The 11,839-nt window shown below is 50.7% G+C and overlaps 1 protein-coding gene across 1 annotated transcript in view; it reads right to left on the bottom strand.

Annotated features, from left to right (window-relative positions):
* Window positions 1-255: 255 nt before the first annotated feature.
* Window positions 256-11,839, bottom strand: part of LOC116986581 (T-lymphocyte surface antigen Ly-9-like) — a 40,100-nt gene continuing 28,516 nt past the window's right edge. The window contains exons 3-5 of the mRNA XM_033042179.1: window positions 3,896-4,177; window positions 3,303-3,401; window positions 256-357 (exon numbers count right to left, since the gene is read on the bottom strand). Of these exons, the coding sequence (XP_032898070.1) occupies window positions 308-357; window positions 3,303-3,401; window positions 3,896-4,177 (431 nt within the window). The 3' untranslated portion in view covers window positions 256-307. The remainder of the gene's footprint in view (window positions 358-3,302; window positions 3,402-3,895; window positions 4,178-11,839) is intronic.

Below are 11,839 nucleotides of genomic sequence, written 5' to 3'. Positions count from 1 at the left end.
CCCCTACATTCATTTCCTCTTATCCTTCGTCACTTCTCTCTATCTCTCCTCCCTATCCGTCCCTCACCCTCCCCACCTCTGGCTGCCATAACTCTTCTCACCCTCCCGACCTTCCTGCTGACTTCCCTTTGTAGAGTCGGGAGTGCGAGAGGGGAGGTACGGAGAAGTGTGCCACGGAGAAGTGTGCCGGGAAGGAGCGGGACGGGAAAGATAAAATGGGGAAGAGGAGAGGAAGGGAAGTGAGTGAGGAGCAGTGGCAGAGGTTGGTGGAAAAGCAGATGTGGAGAAGGAAAGAGGTGAGGGGAAGTCATTCAGTCTTGTGAGGCCTGTCTGCAGTTCCACTGACAGGGCGGGCGCCTGTGGGGAGAGAGATAGGAGAGATCAGTGCACCATATGGGGGTCCGCAGGAGATGAAACACATATCCGTATACCTTCACCCTCGCCTCTATCCAGTGACCCCAGCATTTCTTCCAGCTGAGAAAGACGTTCACATGCACCTCCTCTAACCTCAATTACTACATCCAGTTTTCCCAACATAGCCTGCTGTACACTGGGGAGGCCAAGCATGGACTCGTTGTCTGTTTCAATGAACAGTTACGTTTGGTCCGCCAATGCCAACTGTATTTCCCATTTGCCATCATTTTAACTCCCCTCCCCATTCCCACACTTACTTTTCTGTCCTAGGCCTCGTCCATTGTCAGAGTGAGGCCATACACAAAATGGAGGACCACCTCGTATTCCATGTGGATAGCTCAAAAAAACCAGCGAAATAAATATTAAATTCTCCAATTTTAGGTCACCACTTGCTAATTATCCCCGTCTGGCTTCACAATCTGGAGCTCTTAAACCTGTCTCTCACCTTCCTTTCTTATCTCTGGCCTCTGTTTTAACCATCTGCCTATCAACAACCATCCTCTCCCGCCTTTGTCAATCTTTTACCTGCCATGCTTTGTCCTGCCTTTCCCATTTCCACCCTTTTCCCCTGCCCCTACAATCAAGGAAATCGAGCAAAAACGCGCCTATCCATGTTCCCCAGAGATGCTTCTTAAACTGCTGAGCTACTGTTATACGAGAATTTCCCTGAACAGTCTGTGACCCATGGCGCTGTGGCTGATTGGTCAGTGTGACGGTGTGGACTCAGTGAGCTCGGAGTGGTTAGTGTGACGGTGAGATAATGAAACGGGTGAAAGAATCAAGGGACTTAAAGGTCACACATCCTTTCTGAATTCATGTTATCCAGCCCAACGGCTGTACAGGAAGCAATGACGAAACAATTAAACTATAGGACATTCTGAATTAGGCTGCAATCCATATGTTTCAAAACACGTGCCAGGTACTGGCAGCAACGTTTAATGACACAAGCGATCAGATAATCTCTGATGGTATTGATGACAACATTCAAGTTTGGGACCTACGACAAAACAGGTTAATTTATACCTTGCGTGGTCATACAGACTCGGTGACTGGTTTGACACTGAGTGAGGTAAAAGAGAACATCACCATCCTCGCTGACCACATCCTGGAAGCCATGGGGAAGGGTCGGAGAACAGCACCATGACTACAATCTCCCGGGAGGATGGTGGCTTTTCGGGATGTTTGGAGGCTGGTGGACAACAGTGGTGCACTGGGAACTGACCATTGGGACAATCTTGTTGGCCATAATACTACAGTCTTCTATGTGCGGATTTGCATCACGACCGTGTGGACTTTACTAAAGCCTGTGGGCCGGATGTGACGAGGTAAAGCCTGTGGGCCGGATGTGATGAGGTAAAGCCTGTGGGCCGGATGTGACGGTAACCAGATTGTTCAAGGGGTGGAATGTTATATGAGAAATGTTCAAGTTCATGTACGAGAGGGGTTCTCCGACGGGCTGAGACGCGATCAGCGCCGCAGATGGAGGCAGAGAGAGAGAGAGATGTGTACTGCTGTAAAACTGGACCCCGGGCATACCGAGACAAGTATTCTTTTTGTCCTCTCTTGCCAAAAAAACAAATTTGTAACTAAACAGATGAGTGAGCCTTTTTCTGTTTTACTAGTTAGATCCTTGAGCCTAAGGTAGACACAAAATGCTGGAGTAACTCAGCGGGACAGGCAGCATCTCTGGAGAGATGGAATGGGTGATGTTTCCGGTTGAGACTCGTCTTCAGATTGCTGGCAGGGGAGTGGGCGGGACAGGGATAGAATGTAGTCGGACAGTAAGAGGTGGGAGAACTGGGAAGGGAGCGGGGATAGAAAGATCGGGAAAGCAAGGGCTATTTGATGTCAATATTCATACCGCTGGGGTGTAAGCTACCCAAGCAAAATATGAGGTGCTGTTCCTCCAATTTGTGCTAGGCCTCACTCTAAGAATGGAGGAGGCCCAGGACCGAAAGGTCAGATTGGGAATGGGAGGGTGAGTTAAACTGCTGAGCGACCGGGAGATCAGGTAGGTTAAGGCAGACTGAACGGAGGTGTTCAGCGAAACGATCGCTGAGCCTGCGCTTGGTCTCACCGATGTACAGAAGTTGATACCTGGAACAGCGGATACCATAGATGAGGTTGGAGGAGGTGCAAGAGAACCTCTGCCTCACCTGAAATGACTGTTGGGGTCCTTGGATGGAGTCGAAGGGGGAGGTATAGGGACAGGTGTTGCATCTCCTGCAGTTACAGGGGAAAGTACCTGGGGAGAAGGTGGTTTGAGTGGGAAGGGCCGAGTTGACCAGGGAGTTACGGAGGAAAGGATGTCTGCAGATAGCAGAAAGGGGTAGAGATGGGAAGATGTTGCCAGTAATGGGATCCCGTTGGAGGTGGTGAAAGTGTTGGAGGATTATATGTTGTATGCGACGGCTGATGGGGTGGAAGGTGAGGACAAGGGGGACTCTTTCCTTGTTGCGAATGGGGAGCAAGAGCAGAGCTGCGGGATATCGAGGAGACCCTAGTGGGAGCCTCATCTATAATGGAAGAGTCGAAATTCCGTTTCCTATAGAATGAGGACATCTCCAATGATCATGGAAAGCCTCGTCCTGGGTGCAGATGCAGCGTAGACGAAGGAATTGGTAGTAGATGACCGTCTTTACAGGAAGCAGGGTGGGAAGAAATGTAGTCTAGATATCTATGGGAGTCAGTAGGTTAGTAGTAGATGTCGGTCAATAGTCTGTCTCCTGTGATGGAGACGGTGATATTCAGAAACGGTAGGAAGAGTTCGGAGATGGTCCAAGCGAACCTGTTTCCTTCCAGCACTTTGTGTCCTTTTCTGAATTAAACAATGCCTGCAGTTCATTGTTTCTACATTTTCACTGGAAACACTTAAAAACAGCACTCACTGATGATGTGGGTGGCGACAGTGACTGAGATGAGAATCAGAAGCAGGACGGCTGCGACCGTGGCCCTCAACCAACATCCACAGAGACAGCTTCTCAACCCTGGTGAAAGAGAGGGGATCACTCATCAGAGAGACTGCACTGGGCCTTGTTCACAAACTCAGCAAGAACTCTGGGCCCGCAATGTAGACTGACATCAAATAACTGTGACAGCGCTGTCCATTCACACACTCCCAGAGCATGGATAGAACACTGCTGCAGAGTGCCTTGTCAAGATCAATGGCTCTTTGTTGGCTCCCATTGTGTCCCTGGAGAGGGAACATGTGGTGTCCATGGGGACTCTGGTGGCGTTCCGTGAACAATGGCCTTCCGCATCTTTACAATGAATGCATTGTAAAGATGCCATTATTGTTTTATGATGATTGCCTGAAGCAATGTGACTATTGAAAGTTTTTGTACTTTCTGGTACACTGTAATATGCAATTACTGAATAAAGTCCTTGGAAGGGAAAAAAAATGTGAAGCTCCCTCTGCACTATCTCAATGAACAATTAAACCACCACATTCTTCAAACCTGATTCGCCCTCTGACACTCACCAGATGTGGTCTGTTTGCAGATGTTCTTCAGCCGGATCTGTGCCGTGCCTTCACTGACCAGGTTCCTGGCCTCACACCTGTACACAACGTCCCCGACCTCTGTTGTGTGATGAACCTGTATTGTCTTTCCATGTCCCACGAGGTGATGGGTGCTGTCGTTTCCCACAGCTTCCCTCCACCACGTGAAGCTGGTGGAGTCGCCGGATGTCACGAAGCAGGTCAGGGTGAAGTCGCAGATCTCAGTGATGTTCTCGGCCTTGATCTGTGTTCCTGACACGGGCTCTGAGGTTGGGCAGAGGGAAGAAAGATGAGTAACGGAGATACTTGTAAACCCCTCGATACCCCATAACCCGTCTCCAAGAGCCACGACCCACGAATGAGCCGATCCCAGCTCATTTCCACCCACCAGTTTAACTCTTCCCTCCCCATTCAGTTCAGCCAGTTGTTGCTGGAGGAAGTCCACACGTGTGATGTGCCCTCTTCCCGAACACTGCCCGCACTCATCCACAAACCCCACTGTGTCCTGTTTATGGCTCTGTATCCTGGGAATCTCTCCAGTTCCATATCTTTTGTCACTTGTGAGTGGCCCCAGTGTTCCTTAAAAAACCGAGTGTGACCCAACTCAGACCGGCCCAGAACCTGGCCAACAGTGGCAGACCTGGGACTGTGATGAGCACAGACCCAGACAGGGTAGCGTGCTGTGTTCCAGAGTGAATCCAGCACGTGCAGATCCTGGGTCACCTATTGTGTTCAAAAGGGAACTGCAGATGCTGGAATATCGAAGGTACACAAAATTGCTGGGGAAACTCAGCGGGTGCAGCAGCATCTATGGAGCGAAGGAAATAGGCGACGTTTCGGGCCGAAACCCTTCTTCAGACTGATGGGGGGTGGGGGGGGCGGAAAGAAAGAAGGAAAAGGGGAGGAGGAGGAGGAGCCCGAGGGCGGGCGGATGGGAGGGTGGGAGGAGACGGCTAGAGGGTTAAGGAAGGGGAGGAGACAGCAAGGGCTAGCCAAATTGGGAGAATTCAATGTTAATGCCATAAGGACGCAAGGTCCCCAGACGGAATATGAGGTGCTGTTCCTCCAATTTCCGGTGTTGCTCACTCTGGCAATGGAGGAGACCCAGGACAGAGAGGTCGGATTGGGAATGGGAGGGGGAGTTGAAGTGCTGAGCCACCGGGAGGTCAGGTAGGTTATTGCGGACTGAGCGGAGGTGTTCGGCGAAACGATCGCCCAACCTACGCTTGGTCTTACCGATGTAAATCAGCTGACATCTAGAGCAGCGGATGCAGTAGATGAGGTTGGAGGAGATACAGGTGAACCTTTGTCGCATCTGGAACGACTGCTTGGGACCTTGAATGGAGTCGAGGAGGGAGGTGAAGGGACAGGTGTTGCATTTCTTGCGGTTGCAACGGAAAGTGCCCGGGGAGGGGGTGGTGCGGGAGGGAAGGGAAGAATTGACGAGGGAGTTGCGGAGGGAGCGGTCTTTGCGGAAGGCAGACATGGGGGGAGATGGGAAGATGTGGCGAGTGGTGGAGTCACGTTGGAGGTGGCGGAAATGGCGGAGGATTATGTGTTGTATTTGCCGGCTGGTGGGGTGAAAGGTGAGGACCAGAGGGACTCTGCCCTTGTTGCGTGTGCGGGGATGGGGAGAGAGAGCAGTGTTACGGGGTATGGATGAGACCCTGGTGTGAGCCTCATCTATGGTGGCGGAGGTGTATCTGGACTACACGTCTTCCCACCCTGCCCCCTGTAAAGACTCCATCCCCTACTCCCAATTCCTCCGCCTACGCCGCATCTGTTCCCAGGATGAGACATTTCATACCAGGGCATCGGAAATGTCCTCGTTCTTCAGGGAACGGGGATTCCCCTCCGCCACCATAGATGAGGCTCACACCAGGGTCTCATCCATACCCCGTAACACTGCTCTCTCTCCCCATCCCCGCACACGCAACAAGGGCAGAGTCCCTCTGGTCCTCACCTTTCACCCCACCAGCCGGCAAATACAACACATAATCCTCCGCCATTTCCGCCACCTCCAACGTGACCCCACCACTCGCCACATCTTCCCATCTCCCCCCATGTCTGCCTTCCGCAAAGACCGCTCCCTCCGCAACTCCCTCGTCAATTCTTCCCATCCCTCCCGCACCACCCCCTCCCCGGGCACTTTCCGTTGCAACCGCAAGAAATGCAACACCTGTCCCTTCACCTCCCCCCTCGACTCCATTCAAGGTCCCAATCAGTCATTCCAGGTGCGACAAAGGTTCACCTGTATCTCCTCCAACCTCATCTACTGCATCCGCTGCTCTAGATGTCAGCTGATTTACATCGGTGAGACCAAGCGTAGGTTGGGCGATCGTTTCGCCGAACACCTCCGCTCAGTCCGCAATAACCTACCTGACCTCCCGGTGGCTCAACACTTCAACTCCCCCTCCCATTCCCAATCCGACCTCTCTGTCCTGGGTCTCCTCCATTGCCAGAGTGAGCAACACCGGAAATTGGAGGAACAGCACCTCATATTCCGTCTGGGGACCTTGCGTCCTTATGGCATTAACATTGAATTCTCCCAATTTGGCTAGCGCTTGCTGTCTCCTCCCCATCCTTAACCCTCTAGCTGTCTCCTCCCACCCTCCCATCCACCCGCCCTCGGGCTCCTCCTCCTCCTCCCCTTTTCCTTCTTTCTTTCCCCCCCCCCCACCCCCCATCAGTCTGAAGAAGGGTTTCGGCCCGAAACGTCGCCTATTTCCTTCGCTCCATAGATGCTGCTGCACCCGCTGAGTTTCCCCAGCAATTTTGTGTACCCTGGGTCACCTATTGTTGTAGGAACTTAATTGGTTGGGCAGGTGAGCTGATGGATGGTTAATGGAGTTCAGGTTTGGTCACCCTGCTACAGGAAGGATGCTGTTCGCTGGAAAGAGTACAGGGAAGATTTACAAGAATGTGGCCAGGATGTGAGGGCCAACGCTATAGGGAGAGTTTGAGCAGGCTAGGACTTTATTCTTTGGAGCACGAGGATGATCTGTATAATATACATCTTATAGTTTAGAGATACAGTGTAGAAACAGGCCCTTCAGCCCACCGAGTCCACACAGACCATCATGCACCTCCGATTTCTGAATTCTCTCCCTATTTAGAAAATAGTCTGCACCTTTATTCCTTCTACCAAAATACTTGATTCCACACTTTGTGACACTATATTAATTCTGCCACTTGTCTGCCCACAATCCTAAGTCCTTCTGCAGACTCCTTGTTTTCTCTACACTACCTGCCCTTCCACCTATTTTCGTATCATCCGCAAACTTGGCCACAAAGCCTTCAATCCTCTCATCCAAATCATTAATATATATACAACTAGAAGAGTAGCAGCCCCAGCACCGACCCCTGTGGAACTCCACTAGTCTTCTGCCATCAAGCCTACCTGCTATCCATGCTAGTTTCTGCCCTTTGATACTGTGGGCTCTCATCTTTCTTATCAGCCTCACGTGTGGCACCTTATCAAAGGCTTTCTGAAAATCTAGGTAAACAACATCTACTGACTCTCCTTTGTCTGTCCTGCTATTTATTTCTTCAAAGAATTCCAGCAAATCTGTCAAGCAAGACCTCCCCTTCACAAAGCCATGCTGACTTCAGCTAATTTTATCGTGAACTAAGTACTCCTAAACTCATCATTTATAATAGACACTTAAATCTTACCAACCACCGGTCAGACTAACCAGCCTATAGATTCCACTAGTCTGAAGAAGGGTTTCGGCCCGAAACGTCGCCTATTTCCTTCGCTCCATAGATGCTGCTGCACCCGCTGAGTTTCTCCAGCATTTTTGTGTACCTATAGATTCCACTATTCTGCTTTGCTCCCTTCTTGTGCAGCGGGGCATTTTTCCAATCATCTGGGACCTCTCCTGTCTCGAGTGATTCTTGAAATCTCACTGCCAATGCCTCCACAATCTCTAAAGCCACCTCTTTCAGAAGCCTAGGATACAGTCCATCTGGTCCAGACGATTTAACCACCTTCAGCCCTTTCAGCTTCCCAAGCACCTTCTCCCTACTAATAACCACTCCACTAACTTCTACCCCTTGACTCTCTTGATTTCAGGCACGTTGCTGATGTCTTCCACTGTGAAGACTGATGCAAAAAAGTTATTCAACTTCTCTGCCATTTCTTTATTCCCCATTATCACTTCTCCTGCATCATTCTCCAGTGGCCCAACTTCCACTCTTTCCTCTTTCTTACTCTTTATATAACTGAAGAAACTTTTGCTCTCCTCTTTTATATAATTGGCTAGTTTACCTTTGTATTTCATCTTTTCTCCCCATATTGCCTTTTTAGTTCTTCTGTTGTTCTTTAAAAGCTTCCCAATCCCCCCACTAATATTTGCTATGTTATATCCATTCTCTCTTAGTTTTATACTGTCCTTGATTTCTCTTGTCAGCCACAGTCACCTCTTTCACCCCCAAGAACCTTTCTTCCTCTTTGGAATGAAAAGATCCCACATCTTCCGGATTATGCCCAGAAATTCCTGCCATTGGTATTCCACTGTCACCCCTGCTAGGGTTTCTTTCCAGTGAACTTTGGCCAGCTCCTTCCTCATGCCTCTGTAGTCCCCTTTGCTCAGCTGCAATACTGACACATACGATTCTCCCTCTCAAATTGCAGATTGAAACTTATCATGATGTGATTGTTACCTCCTAATGGTTCCGTTACCTTGAATTCCCTTATCAAATCCGGTTCATTACATAACACTAAATCCAGAATTGCCTTTTCCCTATTAGGCTCCAGTACAAGCTGCTCCAAGAATCCATCTCGGAGGAACTCTACAAATTCCCTTTCTTGGGTCCAGTACCAACCTGATTTTCACAGTCTATCTGCATATTGAAATCTCCCATGACCACCGTTGCATTGTCTATTTTTGCATGCCAATTTTATCTCTTGATGTAACTTGTACCCTATATCCTGGCTGATGTTTAGGGTCCTGTAAATAACTAACTAACAGAGCTACCCCACACCCTCTTCCCACCTTTCTGTCTTTCCGATAGGACGTACACCCCTGAATACTTGAATGGCCAAATGGTCTACCTACTCCTAGAAGTTATGAACATGATCAGCTGATGCCAAGTCGTAAAGACATGACAAAGTGTTCTCCAAAAGACAGATGGGGGGAGGGGGTTGATATCTGACCACACCTCCACTGGAGGGCGCAGGTGGGGAGGAGCAGCTCACCAGGTATGAAGAGCAGGACGTTGTAAAATTATTAACCATCATATATATATGTTCAGAAGTTCATAAGCGATAGGAGCAGAATTAGACCATTCGGCCCATCGCCTATTCCGCCATTCAAACATGGCTGATCTATATTTCCCTTTTAACCCCATTCTTCTGCCTTCTCCCCATAAACCCCGTTGGAACATTGTATGCCCAGTGGCAGGAAAACCTCACCAATCGCGACTCCCTCACTCGGGGCCAGGCACGGTCTTCAGGGGGAACACAGGCTTTCCTGATATCTTGGAGGCCGCGACAATGGCTGAAGGGCCAACAACCCCAGCCATCACTTTCACACAGTTATCTCTATTTATTCATGTCGGGATGTACATATTCTTCAAACCATTCCCACAAGTTAACATCATGAAAGGTGTCGGGGACAGGAGTGGGTAAAATTGCAGTCACATTCGCGTAGCTGAGCCACCGTAAGCAGCACAGACAAGACAACACTTGCTGGAGAGCAGAGCACATGGGAGATTGATGGCAGTCAGTGGGGTTCAGTAAATTGGGGAATGCACAGGATCTGCCCCGCCCGTTAATTAGATGGGTTCAGGAGCTGGTGATACCCGGGACTTTGTGGCAGTCTCACTCACCGTACACCTCCAGTCGGACTCTTGCCTGAGTTTCATCTCCTGAACTTGTTCCAAAAGTCGCCTCATATTCACCAGCGTCCTCTCTCCGTAGATCACGGATTTCCAAACTGAAGTTCCTGGGGTGAAGAGTTACCCGTCCCTTGTAATTGATGTCAAAGTAATTAATCTTCCCATTCGAGTAATCCGCTATCTTGAATCTGGGCGATTTCCGCCTCCACACAACTTCCGTAATGTCCGGTGTGACTTTGATCCCAGCAGGTAAGGAGACCGAGTGTCCCCGAGCTCCGGTCACGGTGCCAGCGGCGGCCTCAGTCCCAGCTGTGGAGACAAGAGAGGCAGTCAGTAGGAGAGCTCAGAGACTGGAAGAGGAAACGGAGCTGGGAGAATCACAGAGCACATGAGCAGACTATGCAGCCCATCGTCTGACTCCCGGCTCCGTGAGCTACCCGGCCCACAGTCCCTGTATCAGACAGTGAGCCCACGGAGGGAACAAGGTGAAGATTCTGTTGGTGTTTGTAAACGGGCTCCTGAAAGCACCCTTCACTTTTTTACAGCATGGAAACAGACCCTTCGGCCCAACGAGTACATGCCGTCCATTGACCATTCGTTCACACGAGTTCTATACAATCTCACTTGTCCATCCACTCGCTGAACATTAGGAGCAATTTTACAGAGGCCAATGAACGTACAAATCTGCATACCTTCAGGATGTGGATGGACAGCGCCCTTCACTTTCAGACAGGAATGCATCAAGGATGCCTAATTCCTACCAGCTGCATTCTCTTTGCCTGGAGCCATTCTTGTGTCATCAGAGGCAAAGGTTGTCATATTTCCTTCTGCATGGGCTGGCCATAGGTGTCATTCTGCCATGTAATGCAATTTTTGCAATTAGGGCCGGATTTACGTATAAGCTAGACAAGCTTCGAGAACTATGGGGGCCTATTCACCTCGCTGCCTCACCTGACCCGTCGAACCTCGCCGCCCCACTGACCATCCGCCCACCGGGACCTCCTACTCTTTTCCCGCTGACCCTGGCCACTCCACCGCCCTCCAGCAGCCCGCAGCAGTCGCCTTACCTGCAGCCTGGACTCAGTACCGGGCCTGAAGTACCACGCTGCAGACTCCCACTACCCTGGGTTTGACTGCGCTGGATCCTAGTGCTAGTCCCCCCAACCCTGGTAACCTCAGTGGCTGTTCCACTGGGTCTTCCCCATTCCGCTCAACCCATGTGATCCCAGCTCTTCCCCACCCACACTGCATTCCTCATACCCCCCTACCCCCTGACCACCCACCACCCCCCCACCAGACATCGCCTCGGCCTCAGTCCACTCACCTGCCTTCCGGCCCCAACCCCCATCCCTGCCGTGTGTTCACCATCCCCCTGACCTCCCCCTCTCTGATACCGAATGGTCTGTCCTCAGCAGAGGTCTCACCTTTGTCCCACTCCATCCCCACCTCAATGAGTTCCGCGGCCACCGTTATTTGGAGCTGTTCTGCCTCACACCGTTCTTCCAAGGGAAGGAGTCCTCGCCCCCCATTGACGATCCCTTTTCCCGTCTCCAACGGATCTCCTCCTCTTGGACCCCCCTCATCGCGATTGCTAAAATGAAATTTGGGGGTCAACATCCGACGTCGGAACGGGAGACCGTTCACAGTGGCTTGGACTTCCGAATCGGCCACTTCCTACTGGAGACCGCAGCTCCAGAAGTCTACAGGTTGAGCTGGGCAGAGATTCACGCTGGTGGACCTCGGCAAAGGGTTCCCAGGGCTCCGTGATATTAAAATCAGTGCGGCCCGAGGCTGGGAGCTCCGCAAACCACAGCTCCATGATGTTGAAGCAGCAGGCCCAACACTCCAGAGCTTCAAACGGCGATCCAGGTAAAGCATCGCCCGCTCCGTTGTGAATCCAATATGTCTTTTAAAACCAACTGTTTAATGACAACATACAGTAGGATCTAAAAGTGTCACACTGTCACTGTCGGGTAGTCATGGTCCTCTAGTCGTGGGGGTGGGGGATTGGGATTGGGAGGGGACTCACAAGTGAAATAGCTTAGGGCCTCTCTTCATCTAAATCCAGCCCTGGATGCGTTCCTC

Source organism: Amblyraja radiata, chromosome 24, assembly GCF_010909765.2.
Source record: "Amblyraja radiata isolate CabotCenter1 chromosome 24, sAmbRad1.1.pri, whole genome shotgun sequence".
Taxonomy (NCBI): domain Eukaryota; kingdom Metazoa; phylum Chordata; class Chondrichthyes; order Rajiformes; family Rajidae; genus Amblyraja; species Amblyraja radiata.
The sequence above is the reverse complement of the archived record's forward strand: the minus strand, read 5'-3'. Positions and strand labels throughout refer to the sequence as shown.